The sequence below is a fragment of the Chelonia mydas genome, chromosome 2 (genome assembly GCF_015237465.2).
Source record: "Chelonia mydas isolate rCheMyd1 chromosome 2, rCheMyd1.pri.v2, whole genome shotgun sequence".
Lineage (NCBI taxonomy): Eukaryota > Metazoa > Chordata > Testudines > Cheloniidae > Chelonia > Chelonia mydas.
Window position 1 is genome coordinate 1,839,340 of NC_057850.1, and position 13,540 is coordinate 1,852,879.

Below are 13,540 nucleotides of genomic sequence, written 5' to 3' on the forward strand. Positions count from 1 at the left end.
GGAGCGAGGCTCGTGCCGGGGCGGGTCCCCTCGGTGGCTCTGAGCTCGATTGCTCAGTGCAGCGGCCGCTCGGCGGTGGATTGAGCGGCCTGGGCCCTGCGCCCTGCAGGCTTCACCTGGGCGCGCGCGCGCCCCCTCCCGGCAGCTGGGAGCGAGGCTCGTGCCGGGGCGGGTCCCCTCGGTGGCTCTGAGCTCGATTGCTCAGTGCAGCGGCCGCTCGGCGGTGGATTGAGCGGCCTGGGCCCTCGCGCCGCGGCGGGTAGGCGCGGGCCGGGTGCAGGGGACTGGCGGGGGGAGGGGCGGCCCCCCCGCGGGCTCGTGCTGGAGCTCGGCTCGGGGGGGGGGGGGTCGCTGCGGCGCGGCCCCCCCCCCCCCCGGAGACCAGCCGAGCGCGTCTCCCGCCAGGCGGGAACTCGGAGCCGGGGTCCCCGAGACCCCCCCCCGCGGAGATCGCCCCCCCCCCCCCGGCGGCCCGGCCCGGCCCTGCCCCCCTCCCGCCGCTCGGGGACCGGCCCCGCCCCGCTCTAGGGCAGAGCCCCCCCGTCCAGCTGCGGGCCCCGGCCCCGGCCCGCAGAGCCACACGCCGCGGGGGCGGCGCCTGTAGGGCCCCGGGGGGGGCGGGGGACGGACCGACCGGCGGCCCCGGGGGGGGCACATGTACATGCCTGGGGGGGGGCACGGACCGACCGGCGGCCCCGGGGGGGGCACACGTACCTGCGGCCCGGGGGGGGCACGGACCGACCGGCGGCCCGGAGGGGGGCACACGTACCTGCGGCCCCGGGGGGGGGCACACGTACCTGCGGCCCCGGGGGGGGGCACACGTACCTGCGGCCCCGGGGGGGGCACACGTACAGCCCTGGGGGGGGCACACGTACCTGCGGCCCCGGGGGGGGGCACACGTACAGCCCTGGGGGGGGGCACACGTACCTGCGGCCCCGGGGGGGGCACGGACCGACCGGCGGCCCCGGGGGGGCACACGTACCTGCGGCCCGGGGGCGGCCCGGGGGGGCGTTGTGCGCACGTGGGGGCGGTGCGCCTAGGTGGGCAGGCAGGAGTCCGGGTGGGGGTCGGAGTGTCCCCGGGGGGGGGTCAGCGAGGGGCATGGGGGGCTGTCGGGAGCAGGGGCTCGGCCCGGGCAGGGCCGCTGGCCGCATTGTGCCCTCGCCCCTCTGGCCGCGCCGGCCCCGGGCGCTCCCGGGTCCCTGCCAGCTGGAGACGCTGCCCTGTTCTCCGCAGTGCCCCCAGGAGTCCGTGGGCCCCGGCCGTCCGCCATGGGGCTGCTGTCGGACCCGTACCGCAGGCGGGCGCTGTCCCGGCTCGTCCTCCGCCTCAACACCCCGCTCTGGTGAGTGCCCGGCCCCTGGCTTCCTGGGCTCCCTGCCGCAGGCTCCGTGGGGAGCCCTCTGTTTCCTGCCATCCCCACGCTCTGCTCTCTCCTTCCGTCCCTCTTCTCCTCTCCCGCAGGGCCACCCGTCAGCAGGGCGGGAAGTGGCACACAGCACGATCTCCCCCAGGGCCTGGACCCAGCCCTTCTTGCCCTAGGAGTCCAGGGATGGGGGCCAGGCATTGAGCCAGCGTTGCCTGCCTGGCAGTGCCACGTGCTGCACCCCAGAGAGGGAGGGAGCCCAGCTGGGGCTCAAAGCCGTGGCCCCCGCGTGCACAGATATCCTCCCTTTTTGTGCTGCTCTCGGACCTCCCTGTTAGACCTGACCCCTTCTCTCATGGGGCAATGGGGCCTGGGCAGGGAGTGGGTGGGGTGGGGAGGGGAGAGGAGGGGAGCAGCCTGGGGTCTTCACCCCCTTGTGTTTCCTGTCTGCAGCATTCTCAGCTACCTGGCTGGACTGGGCTGGTTCTTGGGCCTGGCCTCCCCACCCTTCACCCTGCGCTCATACATGTCAGAGAACGCCATGGGCTCCACCATGGTGGAGGAGCAGTTCGTGTTTGGCGAGAGGGCACTCTCCTACGCCCGTGAGTTCGCTGGCCACAAGAAGAAGGTGGGGTGAGTTCAAGCCGCCAGTAGTCGGGGGAGCCCTGGCCAGGGTACAGGCCAAGCACTTCTCCGAAGGCCCCAGGCCAGCAGGGGAGGAAGGGTGGCACCCCGTGCCAGCTGCCTTTATAATACACAGGAGTGTCCTGCCAGGGCCCAGCCTGCAGTACTCAAGGCCGGTGAACTGTATGCTGGGAGTTGTAGTCTCTAGGTGCTAATGGAGGGGGTGGCTCAGCAGGGCCCTGCAGTTTGCTCTCCTTGTGCATTGGCTGGTGTATCTCACTCTGCAAGGCAGGGCAGTGGCACTGTGCTAGGTGGCACTGGGCAAGTCTGTGCCCGTGGGTGGGTAGAGTCTGGCCCTGGGCTCTGAGAAGGACAATCTGGGGTTTGCTATGTGCGCTGGGCTCTAGCGTTACCCGTCCCCCTGGGCAAGAGGGCCCCGTTCCGGCCCATCCATGCTTCCTGTCTCCTTTCCCAGGGGGATCCCCGTGGCCTGGCTGGAGAAGACAATGTGGAACCTGGGCCTGGAGGTTTATAAGCAGCCCTTCTCCCGCACTCTGCCCTTCCCCGACGAGACACGCGAAAGATACGTACGTGCCAGGCCGGGACCGCAGTCCCTGGGAGCTGCCCCATCTCTGTCCTGGGGGTAGGGTACAGATGAGCTGCAGGCACTGGGGGTTGGGGAGTTTCCCCCCTGGGCTGGGGGTTGGTGCAAAGGGACAGATGCGGCCCCTACGCCCCATGGGCTAGCACCTCTCCACAGAGCTCTGGGGCTTCTCGCAGGATCCTGGCCCTCAGCTCCATACCATGTGTGCTGATCCAGCAGGTCTGCTTCACAGAAAAGGGGTAGCAGACTGAGGGGCTGACAGCACTTGAGGGGCCAGGGCCGGTCACTGGGCAAAAGGCAGGAGCTGGACAAGCTCGCTGCATGCAGCTCTGCGCCCAGTCCCAACCCACAGCCTCTGCTATCCTAGTGCTGGGCTCCCCCCACCTCAATCCCAACCCGAGCCCCCTGCTATCCCTGCCATGGACTTCCCCCCTGCCGCCAGTTGCTGGTGCTCCTCAGCCCCCTGCCCTCCCCATTCTGGGTCCCTCCTCAGCAGACACCAGGATGCTGTGTTTGGCTCTGGGGTGGGAAGAAGCCCCTTCCAGGGCCTGGCTCCCTGCAAAGCCCACTTCTTTTGTGGGTGGGGCTCGGTTCAACTGTCCTGCTGAGCCCTGGTTCCCTCCCTGCAGATGGTGAAGGGTACGAATGTGTACGGGATCCTGCGGGCACCACGTGCGGCCAGCACGGAGTCCTTGGTCCTGAGCGTGCCCTGTAGCATGGGGCAGCACAACAACCAGGCCGTGGGGCTCATGCTGGCCTTGGCTTCCTACTTCCGGGGTGAGTGAGTACATGCCTGGGGGGTGGGGCCTGTGGGAGTGGCAGGGAGGTGCTGGGTCAGGTGCACCTGAGAGTGGCTTGCTGCTCAACAGTGCATGGGCCAGGCCTTTGTGTGACCTGGTGACGGGGGTCCTGTGGCCCAGGGATCTGGTGGGGTTCCTGGGGCTATATCAGGCTCCCGGGCAGGGCGAGGGGGGTTCCCGGGGCTGTATTGGGCTCCCCCATGGCCTGACGAGAGGGTTCCCTCCCTCCCCCGTCCCAGTGAGGGGCTTCCTGGGGCTGCATTCCCCCCGGCCTGGTGAGGAGGGTTCCTGGGGCTGTCAGGCTGTTCAGATCAGACTCTCATGTCTCAGCCCCTCCCCTTGGCATCTGTGCAGTGTGTAGAGCACGGAGGCCTCTGCCCTGTTCACAGACCCCCGGGGGCCCAGCTGCAGGTAAGTGGCGGGTTCCTCCTGGGGCTGCTTCAGGCCAATCGCCCTGTGCAGGACGGGGTGTGTGGCTGACTTGGCTGTAGTCCCCAGGCATCTGCTGACACGGGCCCCGCCGTGGTGCATACAGCTCCCTGGGGGCCGGCCGGCCTGGCCCTCGCTGACACGGGCAGTGCTTGTCTGCTTGCAGGTCAGATTTACTGGGCCAAGGACATCATCTTCCTGGTGAACGAGCACGACCTGATTGGCATGGAGGCCTGGCTGGAGGCCTACCACGACATCAACGTCACCGGTGAGGCCAGAGAGCTGTGGGGGCAGGGCTGGGTGGGGCGCAGCAGGGGGGCAGGCAGGGCCCTGGGCTAGAGTGCAGCACTCTGGTGAGTCGCAGCCAAACACTCACTGAGCAGGCACAGCTGCTCGCTGCTCTGAGGGGCTGTTTCCAAACCGGGGAGCTGGCCGGGGCTTTCTCCCCGCAAGCTGGGTTCTGGGCAGTGGGGGCTGCCTGGTCTGAGCTGCTGCTGTGCTGGCAGAGGTGCTCTCCTCAGGGATGCTGGGCCGGGCCGGAGCCATCCAGGCAGCTGTCTCGCTGGAGCTGAGCAGCGACGTCATCACCAGCTTCGATGTGGCCGTGGAGGGGCTGAACGGGCAGCTGCCCAACCTGGACCTGGTCAACCTCTTCTACGCCTTCTGCCAGAAGAACGGGCTGCTGTGCACCATCCAGGGCAAGGTGAGAGTTGGGGGTGGGGAGCCCGGCACCATGCATGTCAAGGGGGTGGGGGGTGTTCCTGGCACCATCAGGGCAAGGAGGCGGGGGCGGCACCATCCAGGGCATAGTGAGATTGGGGGTGGGGGGAGCCAGATTCCTCTCCCTGCTGGTTTCTCCTGACCCCTCCCCCGCTTTCTCAATTGCGCCCCCAGCCAGGCTCCTTGGCTGTCGGGGCAGGGGTGGGGTGGACTGCATGGGGGGGGCAGGGGGCAGGCCCTGATGTCTCTGCCCTGCAGCTGCAGCGCACGGACTGGGACACGCTGCCGGCCTACGTGCATAGCCTGCAGACCCTGCTGCTCATGGTGCTGAAGCAGGGCTCCGGCCAGCCCCAGGGCGACCACGGCCTCTTCCTGCGCTACCATATCGAGGCCATCACTGTGCGCGGCATCAACAGCTTCCGGCAGTACAAGTACGACATGGGCACCGTGGGCAAGTGAGTAACACCCCTGCGGGCAGGGGCCCCTGCTCCCCCAGTATGCAAGAGCCGGGACGGAGGGGCTGGACTGGGCTAGCAGGGGCGCTGCGGGTCAGGACTGAGGAGCACCAGCTGAGCTGGGGGATGGAGGGAGCCCAGGGTTGGGATGGCTGGGGGACTGTGGATCAGGACTGAGGGCTCTTGGCAGAGCCAAGGCCTGGGGAGCCTAGGGGAATGCTGGTCTAGCTCAGTGTGGGGACCGGCCAGGGACGGGACTGAGAGGCTGTGCCCCCCGTTCTCCCACACTGCCACCCCGTGGGCGAGGACGGTGCCAGCGTCCACCCCTGCTGAGGATCCTGCCCCGCAGGACGCTGGAGGGGATGTTCCGCAAGCTGAACAACCTGCTGGAGCGCCTGCACCAGTCCTACTTCTTCTACCTGCTGCCCTCGCTCGCACGCTTCGTCTCCATCGGCGTCTACATGCCGGCCTTCGGCTTCCTCATCCTCATCCTTGTCCTCAAGATATCCCCGGTGCCGCAGCTGCAAGGGGGAGTGGGAGAGCTCGGGGCTGCAGCAGGGTCAGGCCTAGGGGGATGGGGGGAGTCTCTGCTCAGACTGAGGTTGGGGAGGAGCCGGCGTTTTCCACAAGGCCACTGAGCTGCATAGCCCTGCCTGACGGGGGGAGGGGACGCGTTCCCCAGGCTGGCAGGAGGGACCCCTCATGACTCTGCAGTGCCCCCTCTCCCCAGCCTGGGTCCCCGTGAGGAGCTCGCTCTGGGAGGCAGGGGCTGCGCCTGTCTCTGGGGAGCAGGGATCTGCCCGTGGCTGGGTGAGGGTCGGCGCAGGGGCCCGGTGGGTCATGGGGTGCTGTGTGGTTGGTTTCCTTGACTCTGCCCCACGCCCTCGACCTGTGGATGAAGCTGAGTAAATGTGATGCGGGCCCCGAGGAGCAGCTCTGCGATGGAGACAAGGGCGCTGCCCACGCTGCCGCCGAGGTGAGGGGTCGCAGGGCCCTGCCCTGGCCGCTCCTTGAGCTCTCCAGGCCCAAGGGTAGCTACTGCCTTCCTCCCCTATCCCCCATGGACTCCCCCTGCCGTGGGTTCTCAGGTTCCTGGCCGTCTAAAGGACGTCTATGGTACCTGCTACCGTAGTATGCAAGTGCCTCCCAATCTTTACCCTCATCACCCTGCACGGATCAGGACCGGGGACCTGCCCAGGGTCCCCAGGGCGTCTGGGGCAGGGCAGAGAGCTCCTAAGCCAAGCGATCACCCCACTGGGCCGCCCTGCTGTGTAACCCTCCCCACCACAGCCCCCGCCCCTTGGTTCAATGGGCCCGGCCCCTCAGGAGATGCCGCTTTGGGGCTGGGCTTGAAGTTGCCCAGGGCCCTTTCCCCGGGGCAGGGGGGCAGATTTGGGGTCCCCTTTGCCCCAGCAACTGGGATTCCTCCAAGGTTGAGGCCTGATGGGGTTGGCTCTGGCCCTGGTTCAGCTGCCCCTGCTTAGCTTCCTCCCTTCCCTGCCCCGCAGGAGTCGCGGCCTGGCCTGCTCACCCTGGTGCCACCTCTGCTGATCTGCCATGCCACAGGCCTCACCCTCTACTTCCTGCCTGTGCTGGGCCAGCACGTGGCCACCCAGCACTTCCCCGTCTCAGAGTCGGAGGCCGTGGTGCTGACGGTCATTGCCATCTACGTGGCCGGACTGGCGCTGCCACACAACACACACAGGTACATGCGGGTCCCGGGAGGGAAAGGCAGGGAGATGTGACGAGATCCGTCGCTCACCCAGGGCCAACAGCAGGTTGTGCTCTGGGGTGAAGTCAGTGGGCCAGCAGGAACACAAACAAGCCTAATACACATACACAATGACTCCAGAGCGCTCTCCCCCAGCAGGGGGCGCTGTGGGGAGCAGGGCGCTGGCTGTGGGAGCCTGTCCCAGGAGGGGGCCCTATGACATTCTCCAGGGTACAATTTGGACTGCTGAACAGCTGTCTCCCCTCAGTTCTCCAACCTGGGGTGCCTTTTACACCGCCACTCCTGGTCTGCCCACACAGCCTCCAGCATGTAACTCACTCCCCGCTGAGTTACATGAGTGCTCTAGCCAGCCACTCCTGAATTATATAACAGAACAACACCAGCAAATTCCCAATCCCAGACTTTCCCCACAAATGTGCGTCTTGTACTGCCCAGCTCTTTACTCTTAGACAATACAAGCTCATAGAAAGTCTGTCATTTCATTAATAGAAAATGATATGCACAAATCCTGCTGTCTCAAATGGAGTACCCCAGACACTTCAGTCCAAGCACACACTGGTTTAGATAAAACAATAACACAAGTTTATTAACTACAGAAAGATTTTAAGTGATGAGGGATAAAAGTCAGAACTGGTTACAAAGAAATAAAAGATACCTAACTTAGCAAGCTATGCAAACTTAAAGCAAAAGGGTTTCTCTCACCATGTGTTCTAGCAATCTTACAGCCAGGATCTATCTCCAGTCCAGTGATGCTTCCTTTGTCTTTCAGGTGTTGTTGGTGCTGTGAGTAGAGATGAAGGGAGAGATAATCTGGGGAGTTTGTTCCCCTTTCTTATAGCAATTCTCTTCTTTGAGAATCATCTCCAGCTGGGGTCCAGGTGGCAAAGTCCCTGGGATGGGAGCTTCCAGCTGTGTCTGTGCCAAGATGTAAATTTCTCACTCACACCCTTTTTCCTGACAAAGAATGCCTGCTTAGCCAGGTGATAGTCCATTGGATTTTGTTGACACCTGACTGAGGCATCAGTTGGCCTTTTATCTTTGAGGAACTGGTTTGTGCCTGCTTTTTTAAATTTGGAGCGTGTCTCAGCAATGTCATACAGTAGAATTTTATAATCGGACTTTATATAAATGACTGCCTAGCAAGGAATACTGCAGAAAGGGATCTGGGGGACACAGTGGATCACAAACTAAATATGAGTCAATAGTGTCACACTGTTGCAAAAAAAGCAAATGTCATTTTGGGCTGTATTAGCAGGAGTGTTGTAAGCAAGACACAAAATATAATTCTTCTGCTCTACTCTGCATTGATTAGGCCTCAGCTGGAGTATTATGTCCAGTTCTGGGCGTCACATTTCAGGAAAGATGGGGACAAATTGGAGAAAGTTTAGAGAAGAGCAACAAAAATGATTAAAGGTCTAGAAAACATGACCTCTTAGGGAAGACTGAAAAATGGGGTTTGTTTAGTCTGGAGAGAAGAGAAGACTGAGGAGGGACAAGAGTTTTCAAAAACGCAAAAGGTTGTTACAAGGAGGAGGGAGAAAAATTTTTGTCCTATCCTCAGAGGTTAAGGAGAGGAAGCAATGGACTTAAATTGCAACAAGAGGGGTTTAGGTTGGACATTAGGAAAAACTTCTTAACTGTCAGGGCAATTAAGCACTAGAATAAATTGCCTAGCGAGGTTGTGGAATCTCCGTCATTGGAGATTTTTAAGACCTTGTCTACACTTACCCGAGGATCAATACTGCGGCAATCGATGCATCAGCAGTCAATTTAGCGGGTCTAGTGAAGACCCGCTAAATCAGGGGCGGGCAAACTTTTTGGCCTGAGGGCCACATCGGGTTTCAGAAATTGTATGGAGGGACAGTTAGGGGAGGCTGTGCCTCCCCAGACAGCCAGGCATGGCCTGGCCCCTGTTCCCTGATGGCCTCCTGCCCCCAGACCTCCCCCCCCCCCGGGACCCCTGCCCCCATTCAACCACCCCTTCTCCCTGACCGCCATCGGACCCCCCCGCCCCTAACTGCCCCCCACTGCCCCATCCAACCCCCCTCCTTCCTGACTGCACCCTCCCCCCCCGGACCTCTGCCCCATCCAAACACCCCTTCTCCCTGTCCCCTGACTGCCCCCTGCTGCCCCATCCAACCCCTCCTCTCATTCCTGACTGTCCCCCAGGGACCCCTGCCCCATCCAACCACCCCTTCTCCCTGACTGCCCCCCGGAACCCCTGCCCCCATTCAACCCCCTTGTTCCCCGCCCACTGATTGCCCCAACCCCTATCCACCCCCCGGCCTCTGACCACCCCCCAAACTCCCCTGCCCTCTATCCAGCCCCGCTCCCTGCCCCCTTACCGCGCTGCCTGGAGCGCTGGTGGCATGGCTGCACTAGGAGAGGCAGCCGCGCCACCCAGCTGGAGCCAGCCGCGCAGCACAGAGACCGGGTCAGGCCGGGCTCTGTAGCTGCACTGCCCAGGAGCTCACAGCCCCTCCGCCCAGAGCATCGTGTTGGGGGTGCAGTGAGCTGAGGCTGCAGGGGAGGGGGAACAGCGGAGGAGGGGCCGGGGGCTAGCCTCCCCAGCCAGGAGCTCAGGGGCAGGGCAGAATGGGCCCGCGGGCCGTAGTTTGCCCACCTCTGTGCTAAATCAACCGCCGATCGCTCTCTGGTTGACTCCTGTACTCCACCTGATGGAGAAGGGTAAAGGGGAGTTGACGGGAGAGTGTCTCTCGTCAATGTTGTGTAATGTGGACCCTGCAGTAAGTAGATCTAAGCTACATTGATTTGAGTTACACTATTCACATAACTCAAATTGCGTAGCTTAGATCGACTTTTCCCTTTAGTGTAGACAAGGCCTAAGAGCAGGTTGGACAAACACCTGTCAGGGATGGTCTAGATAATACTTAGTCCTGCTATGAGTGCAGGGGACTGGACTAGATGACCTCTCAAGGTCCCTTCCAATCCCATGATTCTATGAACTTTACCTACAATGTTGCCACACATTTTACCGGGACAATAATGATCAGCACATTATGAGTTTTCACAATACCTCACAAGGCATGCTTTATACAGAATTGTGTAAAAAGGGTGAACATAGCGCCCTGTGACAGTCTATAGAAAATGGTACCATTGGTTCTCTGCTGTTTCTCAGCCCTGGCCAGAGCGGGGGCTAGGCAGGTGTCTGCGGGGGGCTGACAGTCATTTCTCTGCTCTGCAGGGTGCTGACTGGCTGTGGGAGTGAACGCGGCTGGATGACCCTGAAGCTTCTGTCCCTGCTGTACCTGGCCATGCAGCTGGGCTGCATTGCCCTTATTAACTTCTCCCTGGGCTTCCTCCTGGCTGTCACCATGGTGCCCGTTGCAGCCATCGTCCAGCCCAAAGGCCCCAAGTAAGTGGCACCTGCGCATTTCCCGTGGCATCCAGTGAGGCGGCCCAAGGTCACCTGAGCCAGGCCTGTCCATGAGTGGCCGGCGCTCCATGGCCAGTCTCATCCTTGGTGGGCTCGCTCTGCAGATGGCAGGATCCTTATTCTTTATCCTTTATTCTTGCCAGTAAGTTAAAGAAGTATGGGCTCGATGAATGGACTATAAGGTGGATAGAAAGCTGGCTAGATTGTCGGGCTCAACGGGTAGTGATCAATGGCTCCGTGTCTAGTTGGCAGCCGGTATCAAGTGGAGAGCCCCAAGGGTTGGTCCTCGGACCGGTTTTGTTCAATATCTTCATAAATGATCTGGAGGATGGTGTGGATTGCACCCTCAGCAAGTTTGCAGATGACACTAAACTGGAAGGAGAGGTAGATATGCTGGAGGGGAGGGATAGGATACAGAGGGACCTAGACAAATTGGATTGGGCCAAAAGAAATCTGATGAGGTTCAACAAGGACAAGTGCAGAGTCCTGCACTTAGGATGGAAGAATCCCATGCACCGCTACAGACTAGGGACCGAATGGCTCGGCAGCAGTTCTGCAGAAAAGGACCTCGGGGTTACAGTGGACGAAAAGTTGGATATGAGTCAACAGTGTGCCCTTGTTGCCAAGAAGGCCAATGGCATTTTGGGTTGTATACGTAGGGGCATTGCCAGCAGATCGAGGGACGTGATCGTTCCTCTCTATTCGACATTGGTGAGGCCTCATCTGGAGTACTGTGTCCAGTTTTGGGCCCCACACTACAAGAAGGATGTGGAAAAATTGGAGAGAGTCCAGCGGAGGGCAACAAAAATGATTAGGGGACTGGAACAGGTGACTTATGAGGAGAGGCTGAGGGAACTGGGATTGTTTAGTCTGCGGAAGAGAAGAATGAGGGGGGATTTGATAGCTGCTTTCAGCTACCTGAAAGGGGGTTCCAAAGAGGATGGATCTAGACTGTTCTCAGTGGTAGCAGATGACAGAACAAGGAGTAATGGTCTCAAGTTGCAGTGGGAGAGGTTTAGGTTGGATATTAGGAAAATCTTTTTCACTAGGAGGGTGGTGAAACACTGGAATGGGTTACCTAGGGAGGTGATGGAATCTCCTTCCTTAGAAGTTTTTAAGGTCAGGCTTGACAAAGCCCTGGCTGGGATGATTTAGTTGGGGATTGGTCCTGCTTTGAGCAGGGGTTGGACTAGATGACCTCCTGAGGTCCCTTCCAACCCTGATATTCTATGATCCTTGCTTGGATACAGGCAGGGTGCCTTGAGAGCCAACAGCCAGTCCAGGGGATGGGCTGGAAATCCCCTCCCCAACCAGGGACCAGGCCCATATGCTGGTATTGGTCATCTGTCTACCACCAGCCTCTCCCAGCATGGGGAGCTGTAGGCATAGGCGTTCCCTGCTCATCTATCCTCTCAGAGCACCCCCTGCTCAGGGGACTAGGGCAGGAGCACTGGGAGTTGTTGGGGAGCTCCTGGCCATTCCAGCCCCAGCCTCTCCCAGCAGGGGGCGCTGTAGGGAGCGGGGCAGGAGTGCTGGGATTTGCCCCTTTTCAGCCCAGCCCTGCTGGCTGGTGCGCCCCAGGCTGCCCCACTCTGATCCCTGCCTGTGTCTGTCTCCCAGGTATCTGTATGCAGTGCTGCTGGTCCTGGTCACTCCAGCTGTCACCCTCCTACTCAGCATCGTCCTGTACCAGGAGCTGATTGAGTACCCAGTCTCGGCGCTGGAGTGCTGGCAGCTCTTCCTGCAGGCTGTGTCTGAGGGCCTGCTGGACCACTACCTCTACGGCTCCATAGTCTTTCCCTTCATCGCCCTCTTCGTCTATCCCTGCTGGCTGCTGCTCTGGAATGTGCTCTTCTGGAAGTAGCTGGGCCCCTCTACCTGGCCCTATGTCTCCTGGGGAGGGGGCTGCTGACTGGGCCCCCGCCTGGTCACTGGATCCCAGGATCTGGGTCTTGCCCTGGAGCCATCCCATGTTCTCAGGCTGGAGCCTTGCACCTTTGTTCTGGAGGGAGAAGGCTGTTCTGGGGCCTGCAGCAGGAGTCAGTTCCCCTCCCTTGTGCTCAGTGCCCTCATTAGGGAAAGCAGAGCCGTGATGGTCCCAGAGCAGGAAGGGGGTCTGGGGTGCCCGCTGCCTGCACTCCACTGAACTCAGCTGTCCCTGGGCTTCGCATGCTGGGACCTTTGCCTTTGGGGGGCATCTGCCAGCTGGTGCAGGGGGGAGGGGGACACGGCACTGGGCTGTGGGCATGGGAGCAGGGATGCTTTGGCCTTGCTTGTTCCCACAGACAGAGGGCAGATGGCGGGGCTTAGGCTGGGAGAAGGGGGAGGCAGTACTGGAGATGCAGGTCCCCTTGAGTCCACATGGGTAGGGGAGTGGAGGGTGCTACCCATTCTTCCTCATGCATGGGCTGGGCATGCCTCCCTCAGCATTGGGGGAGGAGAGGAGTGGGGCATCCAGGTTTGCACACTCCTCCACTGTATACAGGTGGGCCGGGCCCCCACAGCAGCCAGCAGACTGGGCTGGGGGAATGCACAGGGATTGGAAAGGCAAGTGCGTGCCGGGAGTGTTCATCTTTGTAATAAAATAACAAGAAAAGCCTTTGGCAAGTGTGGTGAGGGTGGTTCATAGCTGGTGCTGGCGGCGCCCATAGGCCTCCATCCTTGGGCTGGGTCCTGACCAGCTGTAGGTAAATAAGATGATCCAGCCTCCAGGAGCTTACGAGTTAGGAAGGGAGCTGCTCAGCAAGGGGGGAGATAGTCCAATTCCGCGTACACTGCAAGTGAGGGGTGGGGGGTTAGGACAGCAACGCTGGCTCTCCCCATCTGGCACGTGACAGCAGCATGGCAGAGGCAGGCCTTGGAAGGACAGGTCAGGGAGGGGGGTTCCTGCAGGAGGTCAGGCAGAAGGCAGGGAGGTGGTTGTGGAGGTCGTGTGTCAGCAGCGGAGGCCGGGCCAGATGCAGTGAGAGACATGGGGTGAAGTCAAGTTTAGGGGGCAGCCCAATTTACACTGCAAATCAACATCCCCCATGAAGCCACTGCTGTGGTGGTCCGAATGCAGCAACACCAATCTCTGTGCCCACCTCCTCTGTGCCTGGCTGTGAACCAGGTCCACGCGGGGGAGTACAGGCCCCCCCTTCCGATGTTCAGAGCTTTCAAGGACATTGGCCCCCTCTCCTCAGAGGACGCCTTCCCCCACCCTGGAACTGCTGGCTGCGAGGGGGAGGTTCATGAGTGCAAGAGCCAGAACTTGCCCCCGAGTTGAAGCGAGGGAGTGGACTTCTCCCCAAGCCTCGGCTACACTGAAAACTCAAGGCGACCTCGAGTTGGTCAACTTGCAGCCACTGCAGTTCATGTGCGCACTGATGGTCTGTCGGGTGTGTGTCCGCACCTGGCGTGAGGGGGCAGTGTGG

The 13,540-nt window shown here is 61.4% G+C and overlaps 1 protein-coding gene across 3 annotated transcripts; it reads left to right on the forward strand.

Moving 5' to 3' along the window:
* Positions 1-12,726, forward strand: GPAA1 (glycosylphosphatidylinositol anchor attachment 1). 3 transcript variants are annotated; one of them, XM_037891777.2, is made up of 13 exons: positions 1-259; positions 1,237-1,345; positions 1,820-1,999; positions 2,466-2,577; positions 3,224-3,371; positions 3,990-4,091; positions 4,330-4,526; positions 4,802-4,998; positions 5,348-5,501; positions 5,879-5,974; positions 6,507-6,703; positions 9,936-10,106; positions 11,748-12,726. In XM_037891777.2, exons 2-13 carry the CDS (start codon positions 1,272-1,274, stop codon positions 11,989-11,991), a joined length of 1,872 nt encoding a protein of 623 aa, XP_037747705.1. In that variant the 5' UTR covers positions 1-259; positions 1,237-1,271; the 3' UTR covers positions 11,992-12,726. The 3 variants fall into 3 exon arrangements, with proteins under 3 accessions (XP_037747705.1, XP_043394850.1, XP_037747706.1); XM_043538915.1 differs by having other exon boundaries at positions 209-259; positions 1,237-1,999; XM_037891778.2 differs by lacking the exon at positions 1-259 and having other exon boundaries at positions 1,111-1,345.
* The last annotated feature ends 814 nt before the right edge of the window (positions 12,727-13,540 follow it).

What these genes read in the sequence shown, in the direction of transcription:
- GPAA1 (XM_043538915.1), top strand. Translation starts at nt 1,722, where the DNA reads ATGGGGCAATGGGGCCTGGGCAGGGAGTGGGTGGGGTGGGGAGGGGAG. An exon ending in ACGAGACACGCGAAAGATAC is followed by an intron (nt 2,578 to 3,223) that starts GTACGTGCCAGG and finishes CCCTCCCTGCAG; the next exon opens with ATGGTGAAGGGTACGAATGT. An exon ending in CTTGGCTTCCTACTTCCGGG is followed by an intron (nt 3,372 to 3,989) that starts GTGAGTGAGTAC and finishes GTCTGCTTGCAG; the next exon opens with GTCAGATTTACTGGGCCAAG.